Below are 24,896 nucleotides of genomic sequence, written 5' to 3' on the forward strand. Positions count from 1 at the left end.
AGACATTTTTATGGTGTTCTGGGAATAACTGAGTTATATGCACTGATGTGTTTGAATTTTAATTGTTTACTACTTCACTGGGAGTAAAATATGGAGTAATAAAACAGATGATACCCCATTCCTTGATATCTCAGCTCTCCTTGAGCTCAACCTTCCTTCAGAATTACCTTAATCATCCCAGATGAAAAACAAAATCTAAAGGCTTTTATGATGCTGCCCATAACACTCATGAAATGTTTCACTGTCTCTGCGGCAAGAATAAATATAGTATGTAAACAAGTGTAATTTCTTAAGAGTTCAGCTCTCCACCAAGCATCAAAAACATTCTGAAGTTTATCCCTCTTTGGTTCATTTAGAGAAAATGACAGAAGAAATAAAGCTTAAAATCGTTAATATCACCCAAAGGATGTGATCAAATATTAATCCACACAACATTATCAAAATATGCAGATAAAAGGTTGGACAAACAAGCAAACATGGCGCCATGCTAATCAGTAAACCAGTAATCATTTTCAAAAGTCATGGGGAGAAAAGTACTATTGTTTTTAGAACAAGGACACCAAATTTGGTGCTGTAGACATGAATGATAGAATGGAAATCGTTTAATAAATCTTCCAGTCTAAGTAACACAAACATTTCAAGTAAGAAAATACATTTCCTTCAATGTACTGGAGATCATGTATTTTACATTTTTATGTAACTTAATCTTTCTCTGTTAGGTTTAAAAGGAAATCTAAAAATTTCCTCTATCCTTCATGGGCAGCATTATTTGTATGATTTAAATGTCTCAATTATAGTACTTGAGTGGCAAATGCCCTGTAGAATGATGAGGGTGGGAGGGAACACAAGTGGCCATTACTCTACTCCTCTACCCCCTAAGTAGGATTCAAAACCATTACCACAGCTAGCAAGGACATAAAAGCCTATCTCTAGATATTATGGACAAACGTAATATCAGCAGGAGATAATTGAGAAATAAAGGAGCTAACTAAATCAGTGTTTGACTGCATGGTTCTGGATAACAAAGGCATGTCCTTATAAGGCAAAGTGGCTTCACTAAGTATGGTCCTCCAGAGGAAGGCAGGTCCCCCTCTCCACGGTGCATTCAATATATGGGAGAGAATTTCGTGTTCATTCCTTTGACATGCTAATATAAGTATGTTTTCTGATATGTACTACTTAATAAATATAATAGCTAATATTTATTGAATTATTATTATATATGCTACCAAAGTATTTCACTTGGAGGGAATATTTGGGATAAATGGAACTGATTTCTTCTAATGTAATGGTCCAAGGCAGATTTTACATCATGGGCACTACAGTCCCAGCACCACGCAAAGGGCACTCCCATGTCCTTTTGTAGTCAGCCCCCTTCCCCACTTCCAGACCCTGGTAACCATGGACCTGTTTTCCATCCCTGTAGCTTTATCTTTTCCAGAATGTCAGATACATGGAATCATGCAGTTTTCTTTTTTGTCTGGGTTCTTCTTCTTTTTTTTTTTTTTAAGACAGAATCTCACTTTGTTGCCCAGGCTGGAGTACAATGGCATGATCTCAGCTCACTGCAACCTCCGCCTCCCAGGTTCAAGCGATTCTCCTGCCTCAGCCTCCTGAGTAACTGGGACTACAGGCACGTGCCACCATGCCCAGCTAATTTCTGTAGTTTTAGTAGAGACGGGGTTTCACCATGTTGGTCAGGCTGGTCTGGAACTCCTGACCTCAAGTGATCCACCTGCCTCAGCCTCCCAAAGTGCTGGGATTACAGGCACGAGCCACCATGCCCGGCCTTTGTCTGGCTTCTTTCACTTAGCATACTGTATCTGAGATTCATCCATGTTGTTGTATATATCAATTGTTTGTTCCATTTCACTGCTGAGTAGTATTCCATTGTATGGATTTACCAGAGTTTGTTTATCTACTACCCAACTGAGTACAATCTGGGTTTTGTTCCAGTTTTTGGCAATTACAAATAAAACTGCTATGCAGTCTTGGCAATTACAAATAAAACTGCTAAACTGCTATATTTGCACATAGGTTTTATGTAAATACTCAAGAGTGGGACTTACGGTTGTATGGTTAAGTGCATATTTAACTGGGATTTTAGAACACATAAGGAAAGGAAACTTGATGATAGGAAACTGTATTCAGAAAGTAGGTGTAATAGCTTCCAGATTAAAATAATAACTAAAAGAAGACTGGAGGAATAGAAATTTTATTTTAATAAATAATACCCAGCACTGGCAAGAATATGGGAACACGCCAGTTTCATGCCCAGTTGGTAACGGAATGAAATAGCACGACTTTTCTGGAGAAGAATTTGGCAGTACCTATCAGAGTATACCATGTGCACTGGCTTCATTTCTACCCTCAGAAATATTCACACACATGTGTAGGGGCAAATGTGCAGATATGTTTGTTTCAGTATTATTTGCAATTATGAAAAATGGAGACAACCAAAATGGTCATTTAGTTTCAATAACTTATGACACATTCCTTCACCCTTTGAATACTAGGCAGCATTTCAGTAGAATGGGATATAGCTCTGACATGGACAGTTATTTTAAAGAAATGTTTGTAATATATAAACACATACATTAATACATATATCTTTATGTGAAAAATATAAATAGGCAAATATTTTTTGTGAGGGTATGAAAAGATCTGGAAGCTACACAGCTGGGCTTTATGCAGTGAAGAGTGAGTTAAGGGAAGGGTAGGACACTGGTAAGTAGTGAGGCATGAGATTTGCCTTTTCCTTAATGCACCTCCATATTACTTGATTTCTTTCAAAACAATCATACATTATTTGGCACATAACCAATTAAAGGAGAGCTAAATAATTAATCACTAATTAACAAATGGCCAGCAACCCCTATTGCATCCTCCTCCGACTTTCTAGTAAACCACTTATGAAGACACAGAAAAACTGGAAACTCATCCAAATGAAGAGATAACTTAATGCCTGAATCTGGACAGAACCTCTGTGGATCAGATGGAGCTGGAAAGAGAAGGATGTACCAAACTTTGTCTCCCCAAAGGGGAACTCACTGAATAAAGATAAGAAGGTGTTGCACACCTTCCTGCCCACGAGTCCCTGGTCAGTGTCTATACAGAAATCTGAATTCTCCTTCTTCATAATAGTGGCTTCTCTATGAAAGCATCACAGCTTCCAGCTGGTTATTCTAAAACAATACAGATACAACTCACAGAAAACAACAAGCTAAAACTGTGTGAGGTTGGGAGATGAAGGGCATCTGGCAATAGTGTACTGGATTCTCCCCACAGATAAAATACGACAGGTGCACATAGAGACAGAATGATCCCTGGGAGGAGTGTGTGCTAGGAATTTTAGTTTTCATGGGCAGAGTGTTAGATTCAGAGTGCAAGAGAATGAGGCAGAGGGATAGAAAGAGATGCAATTTTTCTACAAGAAAGCTTGCCAGAAACTGACAATGAGTTCTGAAGTTGTACACTTCTCCCTGTCCACTAGGTGACCGTTAAGAAGGGAACTGCTCCATTACACAGGGGTGCAGAGAACTGGGCCAATGGTGATCCCATCCCTAGAATGTTGCCAAACATAAAATTAAAACAGATATTCCTTTCTTTTTTAGGGGAACAAGATGCAAAAACTTGCATATAATAAATATATGGGTAACCATTGCTTCTGTAGAAAAGATAAAAACAAATGGAGACACATAAGGGAACAGAAGCAACAGTCAAGTGGCTAATGATCTGGATTAATGCTTTAATCCCATACTCTTAGAAAATAATAATAAGTTTGTGAATCAAATTTTAAGCATGATGCCAAAATTAAATATAAGGAAAAATATTAATATAGATTTAATGACAAATAATTCTGAATGTTGAAAATTAAAAACAACTTTAAAAGACAAAAGGCATACTGGGGAAGACATTTTTAATACATAATAGACAAGGGTTAATATCTTTAACAAATAAAGTGCTTCCAAAAATAAATCAGACTAGACAAATACATTAATAGGGATGCACAAATTTCACGAATAAGCAGAGCACCAGGAAAAATAAAAAATGGCCAAGAAATATATAGAAGAAAGATGCCTAATCTAATAGTAAAAGAAAATGAAAAAAAGACAACCTTTTATCAAATAAAATTGGAAATGTTGATAAATTATAACATCTAATATTCTTGAGGATTCATGCATGTAGTGTCAATAATCTTTTTTTTTTTTTGAGACGGAGTTTCACTCTTGTTGCCCAGGCTGGAGTGCAATGGCGCGATCTTGGCTCACCACAACCTCTGCCTCCCGGTTTAGCTATTTTTAGAGAATCAAGTGATTCTCCTGCCTCAGCCTCCCGAGTAGCTGGGATTACAGACATGCACCACCATGCCCGGTTAATTTTGTATTTTTAGTAGAGACTGGGTTTCTCCATGTTGGTCAGGCTGGTCTCAAACTCCCAACCTCAGGTGATCCACCCGTCTTGGCCTCCCAAAGTGCTGGGATTACAGGCATGAGCCACCGTGCCCGGCCTTTTTTTTTTTTTTTTTTGAGATAGGGTCTTCCTCTGTTGCCTGGGCTGGTGTGCAGTGGTGCAATCATCACTCACTACAGCCTTGACCTCCTGGGCTCAAGTGATCCTCCTGCCTCAGCCTCCCGAGTAGCTAGGACTACAGGTGCATGTCATCATACCCAGTTAATTTTTAAAAAAATTTTTTTAGAGGTGGGGTCTCTGTATATTGCCTAGGCTGGTCTTGAACTCCTGGGTTCAAGTGATCCTCCTACCTCAACCTCCCAAAGTGCTGAGTAAGATTATAAATGTGAGCCACTGCGCCCAGCATAATGTTTGATCTAGTATTCCAAATCTTTAAATTTGTGCATATCCTTTGACATAGAAATTCCTCTTGTAGGAATTAATTCCAAAGAAAAAAAATCATAAATATGTACAAATTTTTCCTGAGAAGGATGTTTTTGCATTTTAAGCACAACACTGAAAAGTAAGGAATCACCTAAATATTAAAATTGGTTAAATAAATTTTGGTATAAATATATTACGCAATCATCAATCATTGTATTGAGGAAGCATATTTAATAGCAAAGGAAGAGAATCACTCTTTACTGTGAAAACTGAAAATGCATGTTACAAAAATGATATTATAATCTTATTTAGTTTTCATACAAACATATACCAAAAAAACCCAACACTATTCAAAGGACAGACATCAAATGTTCATGGTTTGTGTTTCATAATTATTTCTAAAATTTCAACGAGTATTCCAAAAAGAGTCCATTTTTTTTCTCTTACATTTGTGCAAGATCAAGAAAAATCACTACTCCAAGAAGCTTGCATTGCCATGAGAAATGAAAAAGTGGACAAGCCCGAAATAGAAAATAAATCTGAAAACCAAATGTATCAAAATGGATCTTTCTATTTGTTCCTTCTCAGATTTTTTTTAGATCTTTAATGTCCAGAAAGTACCTCTAATGATAGCATTTAAAAACTTGAGAACAACTTGTTCTGACATCTTTTATTTATTATCAGCAAACCATAATTTTATCTGACTGCCCGGCAAACTTTGTTTTCCATTCATTTTAGAACAGATGATGGATTGGCATCTAACTTTCTCTTAAAAACTTTTAATAATCAATGCTTTCTCTTTTTCTGCTGCTGAAAATGTGTGCATATTGACATTACTCCAGAAAACCTCAGCACAAACTCAATGGCACCCTTCCAGGAGCTAGATAAAACCCAATCCTCAAAGTCTTTCATCATTTACCCCATAGAATGGTAATTCTTACTGAGTTATAGGAGGAGTGAGGCTATCAGAATTTTAAACTACTAATGTCTTGTCAAAGGTTCTGTGATGTGTCTCTAGTGGGGTGTGCCCTAATCTGTAGACAGTCCACATCTCACTCCCCAACATGTACACCCATGCAGGCTGAGAATTTCAATATGCATAGATGTTTCTCATGAGAAAGTGCTGTCCAGGTCCATGGCATGGAGAGAAAAAGCTCAGAACAATGTCACAGACGGTTTGATTAATCCAGGAGAGAAAGATCCCTTACTGGAAGGCCAGCAAGTAATTTATTTCTTGGTCATAAACTCGAACGCCACCTCTGAATCTGAGGCCAGGTTTCAATTCACTTAATTTTTACCCCCTAGGAATTCATCAGAATTAGAAGACAACAAAAAGGCTCTATTCCAGGTGCCCAAACTTTTGGCTTCCGTGGGCCATACTGGAAGAAGAATTATCTCAGGCCAAATATAAAATACACTAACACTAACAATAGCTAATGAGCTTTTAAAAAATCGCAAAAAAAACCCTCATAATGTTTTAAGAAAGTTTATGAATTTGTGTTGGGCCACTTTCAAAGCCATCCTGGGCTCCATGTTGCCCACGGGCTGGGGGTTGGGCAACCTTGCAGTCTATTCTTTATGTTTAAAATACAACTTTCTTTCTCAGTAAGTTAATGGATAAATAAACAATGGTACAGCCATGCAATGAAAGATTATTCAGCAATAAAAAAAATGAGCTATCAAGACACAAAAAGACATTGAAGAACAAGGTGGAATTATGGAGACAGTAAAAAAGGAAAGTGGTTGCCAGGGAGGGAGGATGAACAGGTGGAACACAGAGGATTTTTAGGGCAGTGAAACAATTCTGTATGATACTGTAAAGGCATATACATGTCATTACACATTTGTCAAAACCCATAGAATATACAACACAAAAAGTAAACATTAATGTAAACTATGGACTTTAGTTAATAACAACATATCCATATTGGCTCAGCTACTGTAACAAATGCACCGCACTAAAGTGAGATGTTCATAATAGGGGAACTGTGTGTGTGATATGGAGTGGGGATAAGGAAGGCGTACGTGAGAACTCTATTTGCCATGCAATTTTTCTGTAAACCTAGAACTGTTCAAAGTATTAAGAAATATTTAAAAACTAACAATATAAAATTAATATTTATATACAAAAAGCGGAAAAAAAGTAACTTACTTCCGGTTCACGATTAGCCACTCACGGATGTAGGTCTGAACACAGTCCCTGACATGAGGGTCCAGTTCAACCCTAATGAGGCAGAAAATGAAATAAACACGTTATTACTGGGTAAAACAACAAAACAATCCCTTATCATGAGCAAGGAACATGACACGAATTTAAATCCTTATCAGTGAGAATGCTTAGGATGTTCTTGCCCAATCATTCCAAATGTCTGAAGTATTCCTGGGGCAATAAACATTTTTACTTTGATGAGACAAACATGTTGGCATTTTTTGCTTTGTGGGTTTTCTTTATTATACAGAATCATGTTAAATTATAACTATCCCTGAAGGCATTCTGACACAAGACAGGTAGAACTAGCTGTAATCGAATACAAAACAAGGAAAATAAGTATAAATACTTATCTCTGACAGGGTAATTTGGACATATTTTTTATGCATGTGTAACCTTGTTAGGACACGCATGTTCTCCTTTTTGAAAGCCAGGAAAAAGAACAGTTGTCTTATGCTTTGACGAAATTGCAAACACTTGCTTTTGTTGGTGATCATTAATTCAGTTGGTTCCTGTCATGTCTACTTAAGGAATGCACCATGAGCAATACTCTTCAAGTGCTTCAGAGTCTTGAAATCAAAAATAACAATTGTAGCAAAGCTTTTTGCTATTGTTGCAAATGCATTAGTACCAGAAATAAACAGGCTTAAATGCTACAAGCCTTAATTTTCTCATCTGTGATAAGGAGGTAAGAACAGAGACATGCTGTTAGTATTAGATGAAATATTGTAAAGGTTACACATGCAGTCTCTGGGCCCTAATTGCCCAAATCCCAGCTTCATCGCTTATAGCTATGTGACCATAAGCCAGTCAGTCACTCAACCCTTCTGTGCCTCAGTTTCCTCTCCTTAAAGCCGTTAGAGTAGTAAGAGTGCCCCTTTTAGTAGACAGCTTTGATGAAGATTAAATCGGTTAGTGTGCAAAGTGCTTAGAAGACTGCCTGGCACACAAAAAGACGCATATATGATATTAATAGTTTACACTTAGGTAGCATTTACTGTGCATTACGCACTGAGGCAATCACTTTATACGTATTAATTCAGTTAATTCTCAATCAGCACCATAGGACAGGCATTACTATTATTCTCACTTTGCAGAAAAATGAGATGGTAAGGATCTTGTTCCAAGTCACACAGCAAGTGGTGGAGCAGGGACCTGAATCCAGGCAGCTCACCTGTAGCGTTCATGTTTTTCACTACCACGCCATCACAGCTCAACATAAAGTTCTGGGCTAGGCACAGGTTGTTTAACAGGAGTCAGCTATTGTTTACTCTGGTGTGATGATGATACCTTCCCCTGCCTTAATTATACAGAAGACTTTTTGGCAACAACTGAAATAGTAGAGGTTGTCTTAAAGTCGTCTTAAAGTCATCAGACAGGTATGTTACCTATAAATTCTTTTGACAAGGCAACAGTATACTAAAAAACGGATGCTAAGTAAAGAAATTATCTTCCTTATCAAATTTCAAAAAAAACCCAAACTCCTCCTTCCTCTAAATTCATTGTACTGTTTTTTGTTTTTGTTTTGTAAGAAACAGGGTCTCACTATTTTACCCAGGCTGAACTCAAATTCCTGGGCTCAAGTGATCCTCTTGCCTCAGCCTCCCAAGTAGCTGGGACCACAGGAACAAGCTGGGGTGACTGGCTACTGTAAGCATTTTAAACAGCTTTTTCCAAGATTCTGACCATATTTGGAAACATCCATAAATTTTACATAAAGGAATAAATTAAATGATTCTCCACTAAAGATGAAATAGTAGGTGTTAACTTATACTAAAGTCATACCTGAATAAATGGACTGAAAATGGGGGAGTAGGTTTCCCAAAAATGACAATGTTTTTCTTTCCTGGGAAGTGTGTATTTTTAAAACATCAGAGCTACACATATGGTCAGTTCTCCTATGTGAGTGAGGACTGTCTGAACAAGAGAGCAAGGGTTCACAATAATACCAGCCCATTATCATCCAACCTCCTTCAACAGTGATGAAATAAAATCCACAATAGAACTAGAATATCTCAGAGTAAAGAGGGCAGGGGCTGTGTGTCAGGATCTTCTTTCTGGGACCTTCTGGGGAAGATGAGAAGATGGAACCTGTCCAGGAGGATATGAATCTTAATTTGGCTTTTAAAATAAATGTAATTAAAAGTTTATCCTAAACCTCCAAAGAGACATTTTTTTTTTTACATTTTAGAAGCAACAGGAGTTTCATTTAGCTACAATTCCACAGTTAGTTTGATGCCAAAAACTAATGCCCATGCCTATAAACATATAGAAGAGCCAACTATAGAAACTCAAGCCCTAATTAGCTATTCACATATTTATTCTACAGAGCTCTCCCCACTGTTTTAGCACTGCATGACACTTTCTTCAAAGGAGGGACTTTGACTTATTCATCTTTTTATCTCAGTACCCAGAACATAGTAGATGCTCAATAAATGTGGTTTTACCTTATGTTTCTAACTTGATCCAGTCTCATAACTGTAAGCAATTAAAATGCTTCTGGATGGCGGCATTTCAGTAATTATCATTAAAAATCTTGACATTTTTACAAATGGAGAAACCGAGGATTTGGGAGGTCATGTGACAGCCAAGGTCACTGAGCTGGCAGCCAGGGGGTCTGGCTCCAGAGCCTGCACTTTTAACCTCCTCTTGAGCATTTCATTTGGTCCTCCTGCATCCCTTGCACTGGCTTAGTCTCCACATAGCTTTTCAAAAGCTCTGGCCAAACTAACTTAAAAACTATCTATACTTAGATGATGATATCATATAGCTGTCCCACACACTTGAATGGATTGAGTAATTTTATTTTATTTTTAAGTTCAGATTGAAGGCATCTCCCCTACCCACTTATTGAAAACAATCATGACAATCCCAATCGCATCTTCATTTTAGAAAACTATTTACCCTTCCTCCGGCAAAGAGGGCTGCAGAGTCCTACATTCCTTTGGCGTGAACACCACGTCCAAGTCATCATCAGTGAAGTCCCCGAGCTCCTGGGCAAGCTGCACATCCAGGCTGTTCAGGTGTGTCATCAGAAGTCCTTCAAAGTCCACTGGCTCCACAGGGTCATAAAACTGAGGCTGGAGGGGCAGGGAAAAGGAAAAGGAGGATCTCACCCAGTTTTCTGGTAAAAGCACGAAGGCAATAGGAGATGTTTGCCGTGCTTTCCTTTGACTTAGTAAGTACTTCGCTCCTGGCATAAAACGGAGCGACTCTTTGGAGGAGCTGTCAAACACAGAAGTAGTGATATGGAAAAAAATGCAGCACAGAAAGTCAAGTCATAACATGATGAGTAATTAAAATCACACCCCAAGGCGGAATTTTTCTCTCCTTAATTGCAACTTGATGAGGAATCCTGAGGAGATCCAAAATGAGATCACAAAGCTTCGCTGAATTTTTATAATTTCTCCCGCAAAAGCTCTCCGAGGCCATGTTTTGTTTACCCAAATACAGTGAACTAGGGAATGGAGACAATTTTCCAGAAATCCAGGCAAACTCAACACTCCTTGGCTGAGTGTTTAGGCACAGTGTTTCTTTTGGCCTAAGTTATGCTATACATTGGTTCTCGAAAGCACTTCATATATAATCATAGCTGACAGTGAACACCGAGTGTTTCGGTGGCTGAAACAATCCAGGGCAGTGATTTCTAAATGTCACTGGGGTGACTGGTGCTGGTCTGGAAGAAATTTCCACTGGACTGCAGCTACGCAAGCAAACTCAGGGCAATCTGTTGAGTTTTCATATAGCTAAATTTACTCACTTTGAAATAAGTGTTCTTTGCTCTTCAATTTTACCTTCCACAGTTGGAAAGAGGGGGAGTAAAAGAAATAATAGAAATTGATGGTAATTACAAAAACAATTCTTATAATTGATAAAAAGTTGGCAACCTTTGTCAGTCCTCAATTAAAATATATTTTCTTTTCTGTGAAATCCAAAGACTTAGGAATGACCACCCTAAGAAAGTAAAAGAATCCCTTAGATCAAGTAGATTTGTGTCATAATAATAGCAGCTCTATGAAGTGTTCATTTATGGCAGTCTTTGGAGTCATCAGCCCAAGGGAGGTTGGGGGTGGTGGGGAAGTTACTGTTTTTCTCTATCTCTACCCTCCAGTGGACCAACAAAACAAATATCTTGGATTCTTTACTTGCACTGCCTTGATGGGAGACAAGGGCAGATCCAAGGGAAGTACTAACGAAACCAGTTTTTCATCCCTTTGAAATCATATACCAGAGTAAGGGCTTCAAGCTGGAGAGGAGAGACAAAGCGCTGTTGAAGAGGCAAGAGGAAATAAGATCAGAGAATGGAGATGTGGCAGGCCTTGTCCCCTCCCCACTCTTGCTGTCCCTGATGATGGAGGAGACATGAGTGATGTAAGTTAGGGAGTGAGGATGAAGCTGCAAATTAGGCAAAATATGCCCTACTTCCTGTCTGGGATTTTTTTTTTAACTTTTAGGTTTGGGGGTACACGTGAAGGTTTGTTACATAGCTAAAGTCATGTCATGGGGGTTTGTTGTACAATTATTTTATCACCCAGGTATTAAGCCCAGGACCACATAGTTATCTTTTCTGCTCCTCTCCCTCTTACCACCCTTCACCCACAAGTAGACCACAGTATCTGTTGTTCTTTTCTTTGTGTTGGTAAGTTCTCCTCATTTAGCTCCCACTTATAAGTGAGAACATGCAGCATTTGGTTTTCTATTTCTGCGTCAGTTTGCAAAGGATAATAGCCTCCAGTTCCATCCATGTTCCCACAAAAGGCATGATCTCATTATTTTTATGGCTGCATAGTATTCCACGGTGTATATGTACCACATTTTCTGCATCCAGTCTGTCATTGATGGGCATTTAAGTTGATTCCATGTCTTTGCTATCGTGAAGAGTGTTGCAATAAACATTCACACGCATGTGTCTTTATGGTAGAATGATTTATATTCCTCTGGCTATATACCGAGTAATGAGATTGCTGACTTACATTATCCTATGCCATGGCAAAGGAGGGCAGAAGAGAAGGTGACAGGACAACCTCAGTAGCTGAGAGCAAAGCATTCCCCTCGTTTCCCAGGGTTTCCAGGTGCTATGAGAAGGGACAGAGTCGGTTCCCTTGGTTCTGACTGGGGACCTGAAGGTCAGCTGAAGAGAGGACTATAGTCCTTACAAGGGTCCCTCTGAAAATGAAACAACAGGAACCATGAGGGGCTAAAGGAGCCAGAGATCAGCCTGTGCAGGAGCCAGATGAGGACTAAGTTTGCATTAGGACACTGGTGAACTCTGCCAGAGGAAACAACAGACACCATCTATGCACAAGACAAATGCATCTGCCAATCTGCCACAGACACCTCCATAGGACCAACCCCACAGGATAAAGAGGACTCTCCCACCCCACCCAACCACCACATGGAATACAGAGTTTAGAGTCAGGATTGAATGACTTCTATAGGAAATTATGAAACTGCATTTTTTCCAGCCCCAATCTCATTACTATAAAGTTTATACCCATTTAAGTAATAATTATTGAGCATTACTATGTGCAAAGAAATTGGACTAGGATTGTCTCATTCAATCCTCACTATAACCCTGTGAGGTATGCATTCTTACTGCAAATTGAGTTCAATTGGTGTTTCAGAGTTTTGAATTTTTCATATCATGTCATATTTACATATACAAAATGAGACATCCAGGGGATGGAACACAACTGTAAACATTAAATTAATTTATGTTTCATATACACCTTATACACATAGCCTGAAGGTAATTTTATACAATATTTTTAATAATTTTGTGCCTGAATAATTCTATTCAGTCATAACAAAGAATGAAATCATGTCTCTTGCAGCAACATGGATGGAACTGGAGGCCATTATCTTAAGCGAAAAAACTAAGAAACAGAAAGACAGATATCACATGTTTTCATTTAGAAGTGGGAGCTAAATAATGTGTACACATGGACACAGAATGCTAGACATGAAAGGCTTGGAGAGGGGGGAAGGCGGGAGGGGGTGAGGGATGCTAGATTTCTTAATGAATACAATGGACGCTATTTGGGTGATGGAGACACTAAAAGTCCAGACTTTACCACTATGCAGTATATTCATGTAGCAAAACTGCACTTGTACCACTTAAACTTATACAAATAAAAAAAAGTATTGTGTGTATGAAACAATGTTTTGACTGTGACCTATCACGTGAGGTCAGGTGTGGAATTTTCCACTTGTGGCGTCATGGAGGCACAAAAAAAGTTTCAGATTTTGGAGCATTTTGAATTTTGCATTTTTGGACTAGGGATGCTCAGCCTGTATGCTCATTTTACAGATGAAGAAAGCGAGGCTAGAGATTTAATAATTTTCCCATGATTACACAGCTAGGGACTGGCCCATCTGGAATTCAAACCAAGGCAGACTCACATTCTTAACCGCTATAATTTTGATTGTTTTCTTTTGCAGGCCTTTCAAGAAATCTGTATATTTTGAAATAATCAAAACACCAGGCAATAGTAAGTGTGTTTGGAAGTGAGTCAAATAATATATTTACCATGACCCACACGTTCCACTCTGAGCTTCTCATAAGATTGGCTGCTCAGAGTAATAATAGTAAGTAAATAAAAGTGATAATAAATGTAAACTTATTGTGAAGAATATCAATTACTCAAGGAGAGGCAATGGAAATATATACTTCAAAATTATACTGAAGCATAGTTTGACGCAAGGTGACATGAGCCGTAAAACTAGTGAGTAGAAGCCTCATGGAGATATGACATTTGTGTGCAATCATCAGTGAGAAAAAAATTCACTTCCTGCCAGAGAATAATACTTGTCATGTTGGATAGGCAAGGTGGCTCACACCTGCAGTCCCAGCACTTCGGGAGGCCAACGCAGGAAGATTGCTTGAGCCAGGAGTATGAGACCAGCCTGGGCAAAAAAGTGAGACTCTTTCTTTATAATTTTTTTTTTTTTTAAAGTTAGATGGGTGTGGTGGTACACCACCTATACTCCTGGCTACTCCAAAGGCTGAGGTGGGAGAAACACTGAGCCCAGGAGTTCGAGGCTGCAGTGAGCTGTGATCACATCACTGAACTCCAGCCTGAGTGACAGGAAGACCCTGTCTCTAGAAAACCAAACCAAACCAAACAAAACAAAACAAAAAGCAAACTTGTCACGTCCCTGAAATTCAAAGCCACAAATGATGAAAAACCTGGCTGATAACGGCCCCTGTTACCTACAGGAGAGACTATCCAGGGAGAAAATGATGGCTGACTTCCTCACTCAGCAATGATGTTCTGAGCATCTACTGGGTAGGGCATACTGAGCTCCTGAGTTGGCCATTGGGTATACAGAGGATCACAGGCAGTTGTTCTCATGGAGGTGCACTCTAATAAACCATGAGGGGGTGAAATGTGCAACTTTCTCACACGTAAATAATGCCATTATTTGGTGGGGGGAATTTGATAAAGAACATATATCATCATTAAGCACTGTGTGGCAATGTGCCAAGGGCAACACACCCAGTTGATGATAAAGTCATAAACTCTCGAGGTCTGAATCTATTCCAGTACTGAAGAGCTGGTAAGCACAAACGGCAATGATAGCATTATTGAGTACGGTTCTAGCACTACACCCAAGTTGACATTTAATAGTTTGTCTCCCCTGCTCTTTCTACACTGAAACTAAAGTGGGAGGAAATTGGTCATTCCAAATGTGGTGTAAACTAGTCTTGCCCTTGGCAAGTGGGTGGAGACCCTAACTGCTGTTAACTAGGCCTCCTAGCAGTTGTTCCTCTTGCAAATTCAAGTAATAACCAGGAACTAAAAAAGATTTCTGTTCTCTAAACTATCAGGAGTCTTAATCTCAAGAGTAGGCTTTACTATGAGGCAGTCAACACACACACACACAAGCACACAAACATATATACATACATCTAGTGGTAAGCCAAAGAAGAAAACAAATATTGGAGAGAGTTACAGTGGCATTGCATTTCAGCAGGGATGCAGTTTAGAAACAGGGTCGGGTAGGGAATGAGGAATTTCCTAAGATCAGTTCAAGGCAAGACTTGGGTCCCTGGAAGCTCAAAAGCCAAACATGAAAATTAACTGTTTTGCTTTCTCTGCTGTTCTGCTATATGTGGTCTCCTAGCCAGTGGAGACCAAAGACTAGTTTAAATGAACATCAAAGTAATTTCAAGGTCACCTTTATGTCATGATTTTTCAGAGTATGCATATCATTCGTTATATGTAATAACATAAGAAAAAATCAAAAATTAAAAACCAAAACAACTTTTTTTTTTTTGAGACAGAGTCTCACTCCGTTGCTGGACTGCAGTGGCCGGATCTTGGCTCACTGCAACCTCCACCTCCTGGGTTCAAGAAATTCTTGTGCCTCAGCCTCCTGAATAGCTGGGATTACAGGCATGCACCACCACGCCTGGCTAATTATTGTCATTTTAGTGGAGACGGGGTTCCACTACGTTGGCCTGGCTGGTCTCAAACTCCTGGCCTCAAGTGATCCACTCACCTCGGCCTCCCCAAGTATTGGGATTACAGGCGTGAGCCACCGTGCCCAACCCCTTTTGAAAAATAAGACAAAAATACTTAAGACTGCAAATGCAAATGCTCCTAAACCAGGCTTTACCTTTTGTGATGGCTTCATGATGTGTCAACGTGGCTAGGCTGAACTACGTTTCCTTGAATTCCTTTCCAGTATGTTTTCAGACAGGGTGAGCTACAAGAGAGTTCTCCTGCAAGAGCTGGACAGAAGGGAGACTGCAGCCATTTTGTAACATACACACACCTTTTTTCAGTTACGTAATCAGTCATTTAGGTGCTTCTGTGAAGGGACTATTGCCAATGTAATTAAAGTCTGTAAACAGGTGACTTTAAGTTAATCAAAGGAGAGATTCCCCTGGGTGGGCCTGACTTGAAGCCTTTTCTAAGAAGGCAGAGGCTCTCTGGCAGTTCAGACTCCAGGCTTCAGCTTGTGCCCAAGGGAGCTCAGTCTGTTTGGAATATTTCCTTCCTGACTATCTGCCCTGTGGACTTTTAAGCTCGCTTAGCCACACACCAGCAGTAGGCAAGCCAGTACCTTCATACACATCCATATGGATTTCCTACAGCTTCTGTTTCTCTGAGTGAACCTGACTGATACGCCTCCTTTCATTCATTCAACAAACACTACTGGGGTCCTACAGACACTAGGCTAAAGAAACCGTCACTTCCCTCAAGCAATTTTCAATACTTCTCTAGTGAAGGCTTATGCAGTCTTTCTTTTTAGTTGTTTTTTTCAGACTTCTGGTCAGTAGACTAGAAACACACAAAAAATAATTAGAAATATCACCAAAGCTTAAATTATCCACAACCAAATATTCATTTTTAAAATTAAGCAAGTTTGAGATTTCCCTTGCCCCCTAACACATGTCAAAGGCTATTTCTCCTGACCAAGGGTAAGATTCAATTTGTTCTGAAATTGAAAATTCCTACAACCCCAGAACCATATCTGTTGAAAATTAATCTACATAGCTCCTAACACAGTGTAGTATACAGATAGCATACAGATAGCTGACTCAAACCACAAATCTAAACAATATTTCACAAATAGGATAGTGAAAACAGAGAGGTTAAATGACTTGCCCCAAGTCACATGTGCAGTCACCCAGGACCTGGCTGCCTCGTTACAGCACTGGGGAGGCTTCATGCCACTCCTGGTGGGGACAGGGAAGAGGCATGATGTCTCCAGGTGGCGCACCTGTGTCCTCATGCATGTTTATTTACCTTTTGGAGAGTGGTCCTCACATTTACTTGGCTGTTCACAACAGACAAGCCTTGTCAAAGTCACCTAAGACTTCATGATGCCAAATTCAATGGTTTTTGCTCAGTCCTGGTTTATTGGACACAGTTGTTCACTCTCTCCCTCTTGACATACTTTCTTCCCATGGAAGGCAACCAATTGTCTCAGGGTGTCCCAGTCTCTTAAAGTCTCATGTACTGAGAAAATTCTCAGTACCAGGCAAACTGTGACAGTTCGTTCCTCTATTTCACAGATACCACTTTTACTAGGTTTTCCTCCTGCTACGCAGTGCCCTGGAGTTCAATTCTAAATCTCCTCTCAATCTGCATTCAATCTCAAATGATCTCATTCACTCCCATGGCTTTAAATATACATTTTTAAAATTACAAGTTTATATCTGCAGCCTCAACTTCTGCCATAAATTCCAGGTTGACTTTTCCAATTACACCTCAACATCACTACTCGGTCATTTAACAGGCCTCTCAAACACAATGAGTTCAAAACTAACTCTTTTAACTTTCCTGGCAATCTGCTCTTCCCATACCTTCCGTACCTCCACACCTCTGCAAGTGGCAATTCCAGTCCACCAAAGGCCCAGGTGGAAAACATTAAAGTCAATCTTGCTTCTTCTCTTTCTCTTACACTCTACATATCACCCATCAGAAAATCCTATCCACTTTGCTTCTGAAATATTTCCAGAATACTTCTCACCTTCTCTTCTGCCACCACCCTCGTCCAAAGCACCGGTATTGCTTTCCTGAGTTACCGTGACATCTTCCTAACTGCCCTCCCTCGTCCAGTCTATTTTCCACACTGCAGCCAGAGTGATCCTCATAAAAAGTCAAATGGTTCCACGCCTAACCTCAATGCTCACAGCAGCTTCCTGTCTTAGGGTAGGAGCCAATGTTCTACAGTCTCTGAGGCCTGTGACCCAGCCCTGCTTTCTCTATGACTGCATTTCCTACTGCCCACTCTGTTCAGGCCTCATTCTGCTTCCTTGCTGCTTCTGGAGCATGTCACTTATCGAAGTCTTGGGGACTTTGCACGTACTGTTCCTTCTGACTGGAATATTTTTCCTTCAGATATCCGTCAAGTTCATTCAGAATTCTGCCCAAGTGTCTCCTTTCTAAATAGAGGCCTTCACAGATGATCCAATCTAAAAGCATCTCTTCTGGGTCACGATTTCATTCTTCAAAGCCCTCAATACTCCCTGACACAATCGACATTTTCTATTTGTCTGTGTCTGTCCCTCATTCTGAAAGGCAAACTCTATGAGGATAGGCCCTCTATTGTATTCACTGTTGTATCTTCAATCTCACTGCTGTGCCAGCAGTTCCTGACACAGAGACCCAATACATATTTCTTAAATGAATGAGTAAGCTCTCTACTATCTTTAAACGAAGCTGAAGGCAGTAAAGTTCTTCTAGCTTCTGTGATATCGAAGTTCTGTACTTTATGGACTAAACACTTTCCTGCTTCCACCAACAACAATCTACCACTGATGCCACTAAGAGGGAGATGCTGACATGCCACCATGGGCATCACTCTAGTTTCACCAAGGCTGAGTTGATTCCTCTGCTGAACAATGACAATAAAGAAATGCCTGCTCTGTGTGCAGAATGCCTGCCACTCTTTCATTTTATCTTCCATTGTGAATTTGCATGAAAATTATCTTGAGATCTTCATTTTCCATCATGCCCCTTCCAGTGCAATCAATGAAACCTAAGAATAGGCCAACTCCTTGAAAGATGAAGTGCAAAAGAACAATAGAATCAGAAGAATAAAAGAGGACCATATTTATCAGGCAATTAACCATTTAAGTCATCATGAGCTGTAAAATAAAAAAGGTTGCTTTATTGCACAGAAGCCTATACACATAACAAAAATAAATGCCTTCTAAGCTATGAGACTTTTTTTAAAAATAAATGTTACATATACAAACATGCCATGTAACCATGGTGTTTGGTAAATATTCAGGATGTGGCTTTTTACATCCTTTTCTTCAGTCAGAGCCGTTATGGTCCAGCTAATTCATTCCATTTCACTTCAAAATTTTTCTATTCTCACTTTTAAAAATAGGATTTTTCCCTCCATAAAATATGTAGCTTAAGGTTATTAACCACCTACACAATGTCTCAAATCCTCCTCACTTCCTTAGGGCATAGATCCTAACTCTTTCTTCTCTTGTCCTCTCCCCTCCCCTCCTTTCCTCTGAGACAGGGTCTCCTAACTCTTCTCTTGTATGTTACTCTTCTTTTGTATGTCTTCTCTTCTCTTCTCTTCTCTTCTCTTCTCTCCTCTTCTCTTCTCTTCTCTCTCTTTCTCTTCTCCTCTCTTCTCTTTTCTTTTCTGAGACAGGGTCTCACTCTGTTGCCCAGGCCAGAGTACTGTGGCTCAATCATGGCTCACTGCAGCCTCCAACTCCTGAGTTCAAGTGATCCTTCTGCCTCAGCCTCGCAAGTAGCTGGGACTAAAGGCATGTGCCACCATGCCTGGCTAATTTTTTTTTTTTTTTTTAACTTTGTTGTAGAGATGAGTTCTCACTATGTTGCCTAGGCTGGCCTCGAACTCTTGGCTTCAAGCTATCCTCCTGCCTCTGCCTCCCAAATTGTTGGGATTACATACAGCCATGAGCCATTGTGCCTGGCTTCTACTTTGAACAATCAGAAAATAGGCCGGGTGTAATGACTCATGCCTGTAATCCCAGCACTTTGGGAGGCCAAGGCAGGCAGATCACTGAAGCTCAGGAGTTCAAGACCAGCCTGGACAACATGGAGAAACTCCGTCTCTACAAAAAAAAAAATACAAAAATTAGCCAGGCGCAATGGTGCGCCTGTGGTCCCAGTTACTTGGGAGGCTGAGGCAGGAGAATCGCTTGAGCCTGGGAGGCGGAGGTTGTAGTGAGCCAAGATTGCACCACTGCACTCCAGCCTGGGTGACAGAGCAAGACTCCATCTCAAAAAATACATTAAAATTTTAAATAAATAAATAACAGAGTTGTTTAAATGATTCTCCACCTGGGCTTCAAGTTAAAGTCCCCAGGGAACTTTAAGATACTGATGCTTTGTCCCCACCCCCAGGAATTCTGACTGAATTGTTCCCAGATAATTTTAATGTCCAGTCAGGGCTGAGAACTCTTACTCTAAGTCTTCTCAGCCTTCTCAATCAAGCCTTTGCCTCCTATTGCATCATGTATCCTTTTCTCTTCTAAACACCTGCCACTTTTGAAGCCAGTATACTCTATATTACCTGTTCTCCCAAATGGATCATAAAGCCCTTCAGAGCTGAAGTCACCTTTTACTCATCATCTTCTTTTAATCTCCCACAGGGTCTCCATGGTGCCAAATCATAAGAGAGCAATACCAGCCAATATATACAAAGGACCTATTACATAATTCTGTATTCCCTACTAGGGACCGCATTATTATGCCAATTTTACAAATGAAAAAACTGAAGTCTTCAGAGAGATTAAGTGGCTTGTCACAAATTACATGACTAATAAATGACAACTGTACTTCATCCCAGATTCACCTGACTCCAAGCTCTTCACTCTTGCAAAACAGCAGCAACAACAAAGACGTGTAAATGATTAGGTTCTAAATAACTTGACTTCGATTAAATGCTTTTTAGAATTAAACAAGCATTTGTATCAGCAAGTGGGCCGTTGAAATGGTGGTTGTAAAAATAAAGGTAAGAGAAACGAAGGTCAGAACGCACTCGGTCTTATTTTTCAATTAGCCAAAATAATGCAACGAAAACCTACGGCTTCTCATTTTAAGGAAAGTTTTCTAAAACAGCTTTAGGTTGAGAGTCTTTAGATGATAAACTTCTCCTTTGCCTTCCTAGAAATTAATCTTACTGACATGTTCCATTATCTTTCCATGAAAAGAAATATTTTTTTTTAAAGGTAAAAGGAAATCACCATGTAAGTTGATGATTTCTTTTGGGGAACCTTCATTCAGGACAATGACTCAAGGGGAAGAACAGCCACTTCATTCTGACATTACAACACGATACCAGGTAAACATTATGGAGATGGATTTCCTAAGCAGATTATTCATCTAAAAAAAAAAAAAGAAAAGAAAGAAAAGAAAAAAAAAAAGAATTCAATCCTCTGGGCTTCCACATGCCTATGTTCTCCAGGTAGAAGGAACAAGAGACATATACTGAAGTTGAAGTCAAGAGATGGGAAAAGAGATTCAGAGAAGTAAAGCGGAATAACTGGGAGTAATATATTTTAAAGAATATTCACATGCAAATAGAACCAAGACTAAATGATGACAGGTAGGAATACGTGATTCTTGCATAACTTAACAATTTTACTTATTGTTGCTGGTTTCTTGATATCTTAGAAAATGGACAGCTAAGCCACATGTTAACTTCACTACCCAGCTAATGTAGTAATTCATCAAAATTCACTTTCATCAAAACTTACTGAGGAGGCAGCAAACTACCAAACGAATGCTTACAGATATTAAGCATTATTTTCCTTTGTAACTTTACATAAAATAATTTCTCCTGAAAGGAAATTTAAGGCTGTTGCATTAAAGTAAAAGCTGGTGGCCGGGCATGGTGGCTCATGCTTGTAATCCCAGCACTTTGGGAGGCCTAGGCGGGCGGATCACCTGAGGTCAGGAGTTAGAGACCAGCCCTACCAACATGGAGAAACCCCGTCTCTACTCAAAATACAAAATTAGCCAGATGTGATGGTGCATGCCTGTAATCCCAGCTACTCGGGAGGCTGAGGCAGGAGAATTGCTTGAACTACAGGAGAATTGCTTGAACTAGGAGGCAGAGGTTGCGGTGAGCCGAGATGGTGCCATTGCACTCCAGCCTGGGTGACAAGAGCTAAACTCCATCTCAAAAAAAAAAAAAAAGAGTAAAAGCTGGTATGGAGAGAAAGGGTTAAAGCCTGTTAGCTAAACTTCCTTAAGGTCTCTTAGGAGTGATGTCCACACTACTTCCCAAGACAACTACTGCAGAAAGCTGCAGCCTTCATTTACTTTTTAAAAAAGCAAAGCACTAAACCCTCTACCTTGTTTAAAATTTAAAAGTGTATCCAATCTATTCTAAACTAAATTTTGCATATTTTGGAATACAACTTCAGTCAATTAAAAAAATTTTTTTTGATTTTCAATTAAATATATATTAGCACAAATTAAACCAATAAGCATATCTAATTTATCTTGGTGTAAAGCTTATCTAATATACCTGAAAATGGACACAACATGCACTTGACATGCTTTTATTATACTCTGCAATTCTGAAACACAGGAAAAGTAGAAATAAAAAGGCCAGTCTAGCAAGCCACCGAAGTCATAAGTAGATTTTCTGAAAAAATGGCATGGAAAGTTACCTCTTGCAGTAAAAGATGCTATAGGTTTTTTAGTACTGCTATTTCATTAATGACGCAACACACAAATTTTCCTTCTGAAATAACCAGAAATCACTCCAGTAAAACGTACCTTTGAAAGATTCACAGTTACACGGCGTGTAAATTGTTACAGGAGACAAAATGGCGGTTACCGGAAACCGAGTGGAAGGTTACAAAATTTCTAAGAGCAGAAGTGGTTTTGAAGTAATAAGTAGAAACGAAAAATAACCTAACCTCTTCAAGATAACCACCAGAAGCAGCAAGAGAGTGCTGCTGTGCTGTGTGAGGAAGTGAGTACAGGAGGGCTGGAGCTCTCTCACAAAGGAAGTGAATATTCACTTCTCGTTTTACAAACCATCTCATTTGTCAGATTTATCTCACTTGGCACACATCTGGCATTTAGTGCTCAAATAATGTAACACATATAGGCACACTCAACAATTGGCATTGATATAAAAATGTAGGCAATCTTCAATTTAAGAGGAAACGTGTTTTAAAAATGAAGGTTTAGGGCCAGGTGCAGTGGCTCACTGTAATCCCAGCACTTTGGGAGGCTGAGGCAGGAGGATCGCTTGAGCCCAGGAGTTCAAGACCAGCCTGGGCAACATAGCGAGACCCCTGTCTCTACAAAAAGTACAAAAATTAGCCAGGTGTGGTGGCATGCGCCTGTAGTCCCGGCTACTTGGGAGGATGAGGTGGGAGGAGAATCATTTGATCCTGGGAGGTTGAGGTTGCAGTGAGCTGAGATCACACCTCTGTACTCCAGGCTGGGTGACAGACTGACACGCTGTCTCAAAAAAAGAAGGTTTGTACATACTGTAACAGGATATGAAGCTCCAGACAGAGCAAAATTATGGTGACAGAAGTGAATCAGAGATTGCGTGAGTTGGAGGGTGTGGCCTGGGGAGAGGAGATTGTAAAAGGGCACTGAGGAACGCTTTAGGATAAAAGAAGTGTTCTATATCTTGACTGAGGAAAGGTTGAGTGACTCTAAGTTGCCCAAATTCACCAAATTGTACACCTAAAATGTGTGAATTCTATGATATGTAAATTATACTAGCAAGAAAATTATTTTACAAAAAGGAGGTCTGTAACTCGGCATTTCAGATTTTGGAATATGCTTTTCCAAAAAAATGCATACTACAAATGGTGGTAAGTTTTCAAGCTAGCCCTTCTCCCCCAAATATGAACCATAATTTGGATGAGACTGAGTCACCTGGAAGCCCACCTAGTCTAGAGACATCAAAACCACAGCTCCCAGAGGTTCTATTATGTACCCTAAGTACCGGTTGGCAGAGAGAGAGAGGGATATTGTCTGATGTCCAGACACAGTCACAGAGTTAGGATCTGGTGACTGGAGAATGTGAGGTGACGGTAGGCAGATCTAAGGAACAGGAGGCAAACACATACCCTGGGCACTTTTGCACTTGACCAATCGCTAAGTAAACCTGGAACTCATACTTACTAGTTGAAGAGAGGGGAAGCCAGAGGTACTTATGCTCTGTCGATGGTACTGGCCAAGGTTTGGTGGGAGAGTAAACTGTTTCCTTATTTCCGCTGAAGAATACCTTGGATTAAAATAGAAAAATCTAAATGAAATGATTATTTTAGGAAATCATCACAATTTTAGATGCAATCTTTGATATCATGTTATAAAACGTAGGCCTTGGCTGGGCGATGAGCAGAACTGACTAAGATACCTTCTCAGTGGCCTGTTAGTGGACATCGTAGTTTTTGTCGGATAATACATACCCTTGAGAAGTTCACAGAGGCCATGATGCCTGCAGTCAGGGTCCTGCCCAATACTGGAAGGATGATGACAGAAGGAGGACTTTGAGGCCCAAGAAAAAGATCCAGGGCATTTGACTCCTTCTCCCCCAGCCATTCAGAGTTTTCTCTATGTGAGGATGTCTGGTATCTGACTAGAATCCTTTAAATCCTGAGCTGCCATTTTGATCCAGCCATTCTCATTTCAAGCAGCTGAACCCTTCTGGCTGACTGGCTGCTACAACAGAGAACACCAGAGAACTGTTATACGAATACTTCTCCCTCCCTGTAGGCACCTTCGATGCTACAGGAATTCCCAATGATTGTATTTTTTCCCAACTGCTCCTAGTGGAGTGATCCTTGGCATCACCCATGTGGACAATGCTCAGCCAACACTTTAGGGAGCCATACACATGAGAGGAAATTGTTCCCCACTGTCTACTCACACCTGCTGGCATGTGACTGCTGGCCAGTGATACCCCAGCTTACAAAAAGGTTGACTTCTGAGCACTTATCTGTTAGCCATTTGTTTGGAACTCAGAGCACGTTTTCTCATTACATCATTATGTTGGTGGTTGGATTCTCAGGCTAGTTCACACAAGTGTATTTAAACCACAATGAGGCCAAAACATACAATACCAATACCACTACTGAATATAATTAGAAACTAACAGAGATTACTGAGGATCAAATGAGGTCACATATTTTAAACATGCTTTGTATCCAACAAGGGTATATATAAATTTTTAAACATTGTAACTTTAGATGTAATACTTAAATATTACAAATGAAGCGTATTATGTTTTCTCTGTGAAAATGTGTGCTAGGGCATACTTATTAACTACCCAGCATGATGAGGTTTCCTACATGGTTTGCTTTGCTCCCGACCTTGGCAATGAGTTACACCTAGAAAGGCAGGAAAATGGGCTCTTGTCC

General features: G+C 39.8%; 1 protein-coding gene and 1 long non-coding RNA gene across 25 annotated transcripts in view; one reads left to right on the forward strand and one right to left on the reverse strand.

Moving 5' to 3' along the window:
* DOCK8 (dedicator of cytokinesis 8) overlaps nucleotides 1-24,896 on the reverse strand; it is a 252,223-nt gene that overhangs the window by 171,264 nt on the left and 56,063 nt on the right. For 10 of the 24 annotated variants that reach the window (XR_008536987.2, XR_001720634.4, XR_010148794.1 and 7 more), the window contains exons 2-4: nucleotides 23,659-23,761; nucleotides 9,950-10,125; nucleotides 6,989-7,060 (exon numbers count right to left, since the gene is read on the reverse strand). Coding sequence is in view for 12 of the 24 variants with exons in the window: in XM_016960514.4 (XP_016816003.3) it covers nucleotides 6,989-7,060; nucleotides 9,950-10,125; nucleotides 23,659-23,761 (351 nt within the window). In the remaining 12 variants the exon portion in view is untranslated. Of the gene's footprint in view, nucleotides 1-6,988; nucleotides 7,061-9,949; nucleotides 10,126-12,018; nucleotides 12,212-17,530; nucleotides 17,683-20,741; nucleotides 20,881-22,284; nucleotides 22,508-23,658; nucleotides 23,762-23,945; nucleotides 24,432-24,896 lie in introns of those variants that run through there. The other 14 variants (XR_010148792.1, XR_010148791.1, XM_063788018.1 and 11 more) reach the window with 8 other exon arrangements.
* Nucleotides 11,332-20,236, forward strand: LOC129135910 (uncharacterized). The gene is made up of 3 exons (XR_008536988.2): nucleotides 11,332-11,416; nucleotides 13,487-13,536; nucleotides 20,148-20,236. It is a non-coding gene; the product is annotated as an uncharacterized LOC129135910 (long non-coding RNA).

The sequence above is a fragment of the Pan troglodytes genome, chromosome 11, assembly GCF_028858775.2.
Source record: "Pan troglodytes isolate AG18354 chromosome 11, NHGRI_mPanTro3-v2.0_pri, whole genome shotgun sequence".
NCBI lineage: Eukaryota > Metazoa > Chordata > Mammalia > Primates > Hominidae > Pan > Pan troglodytes.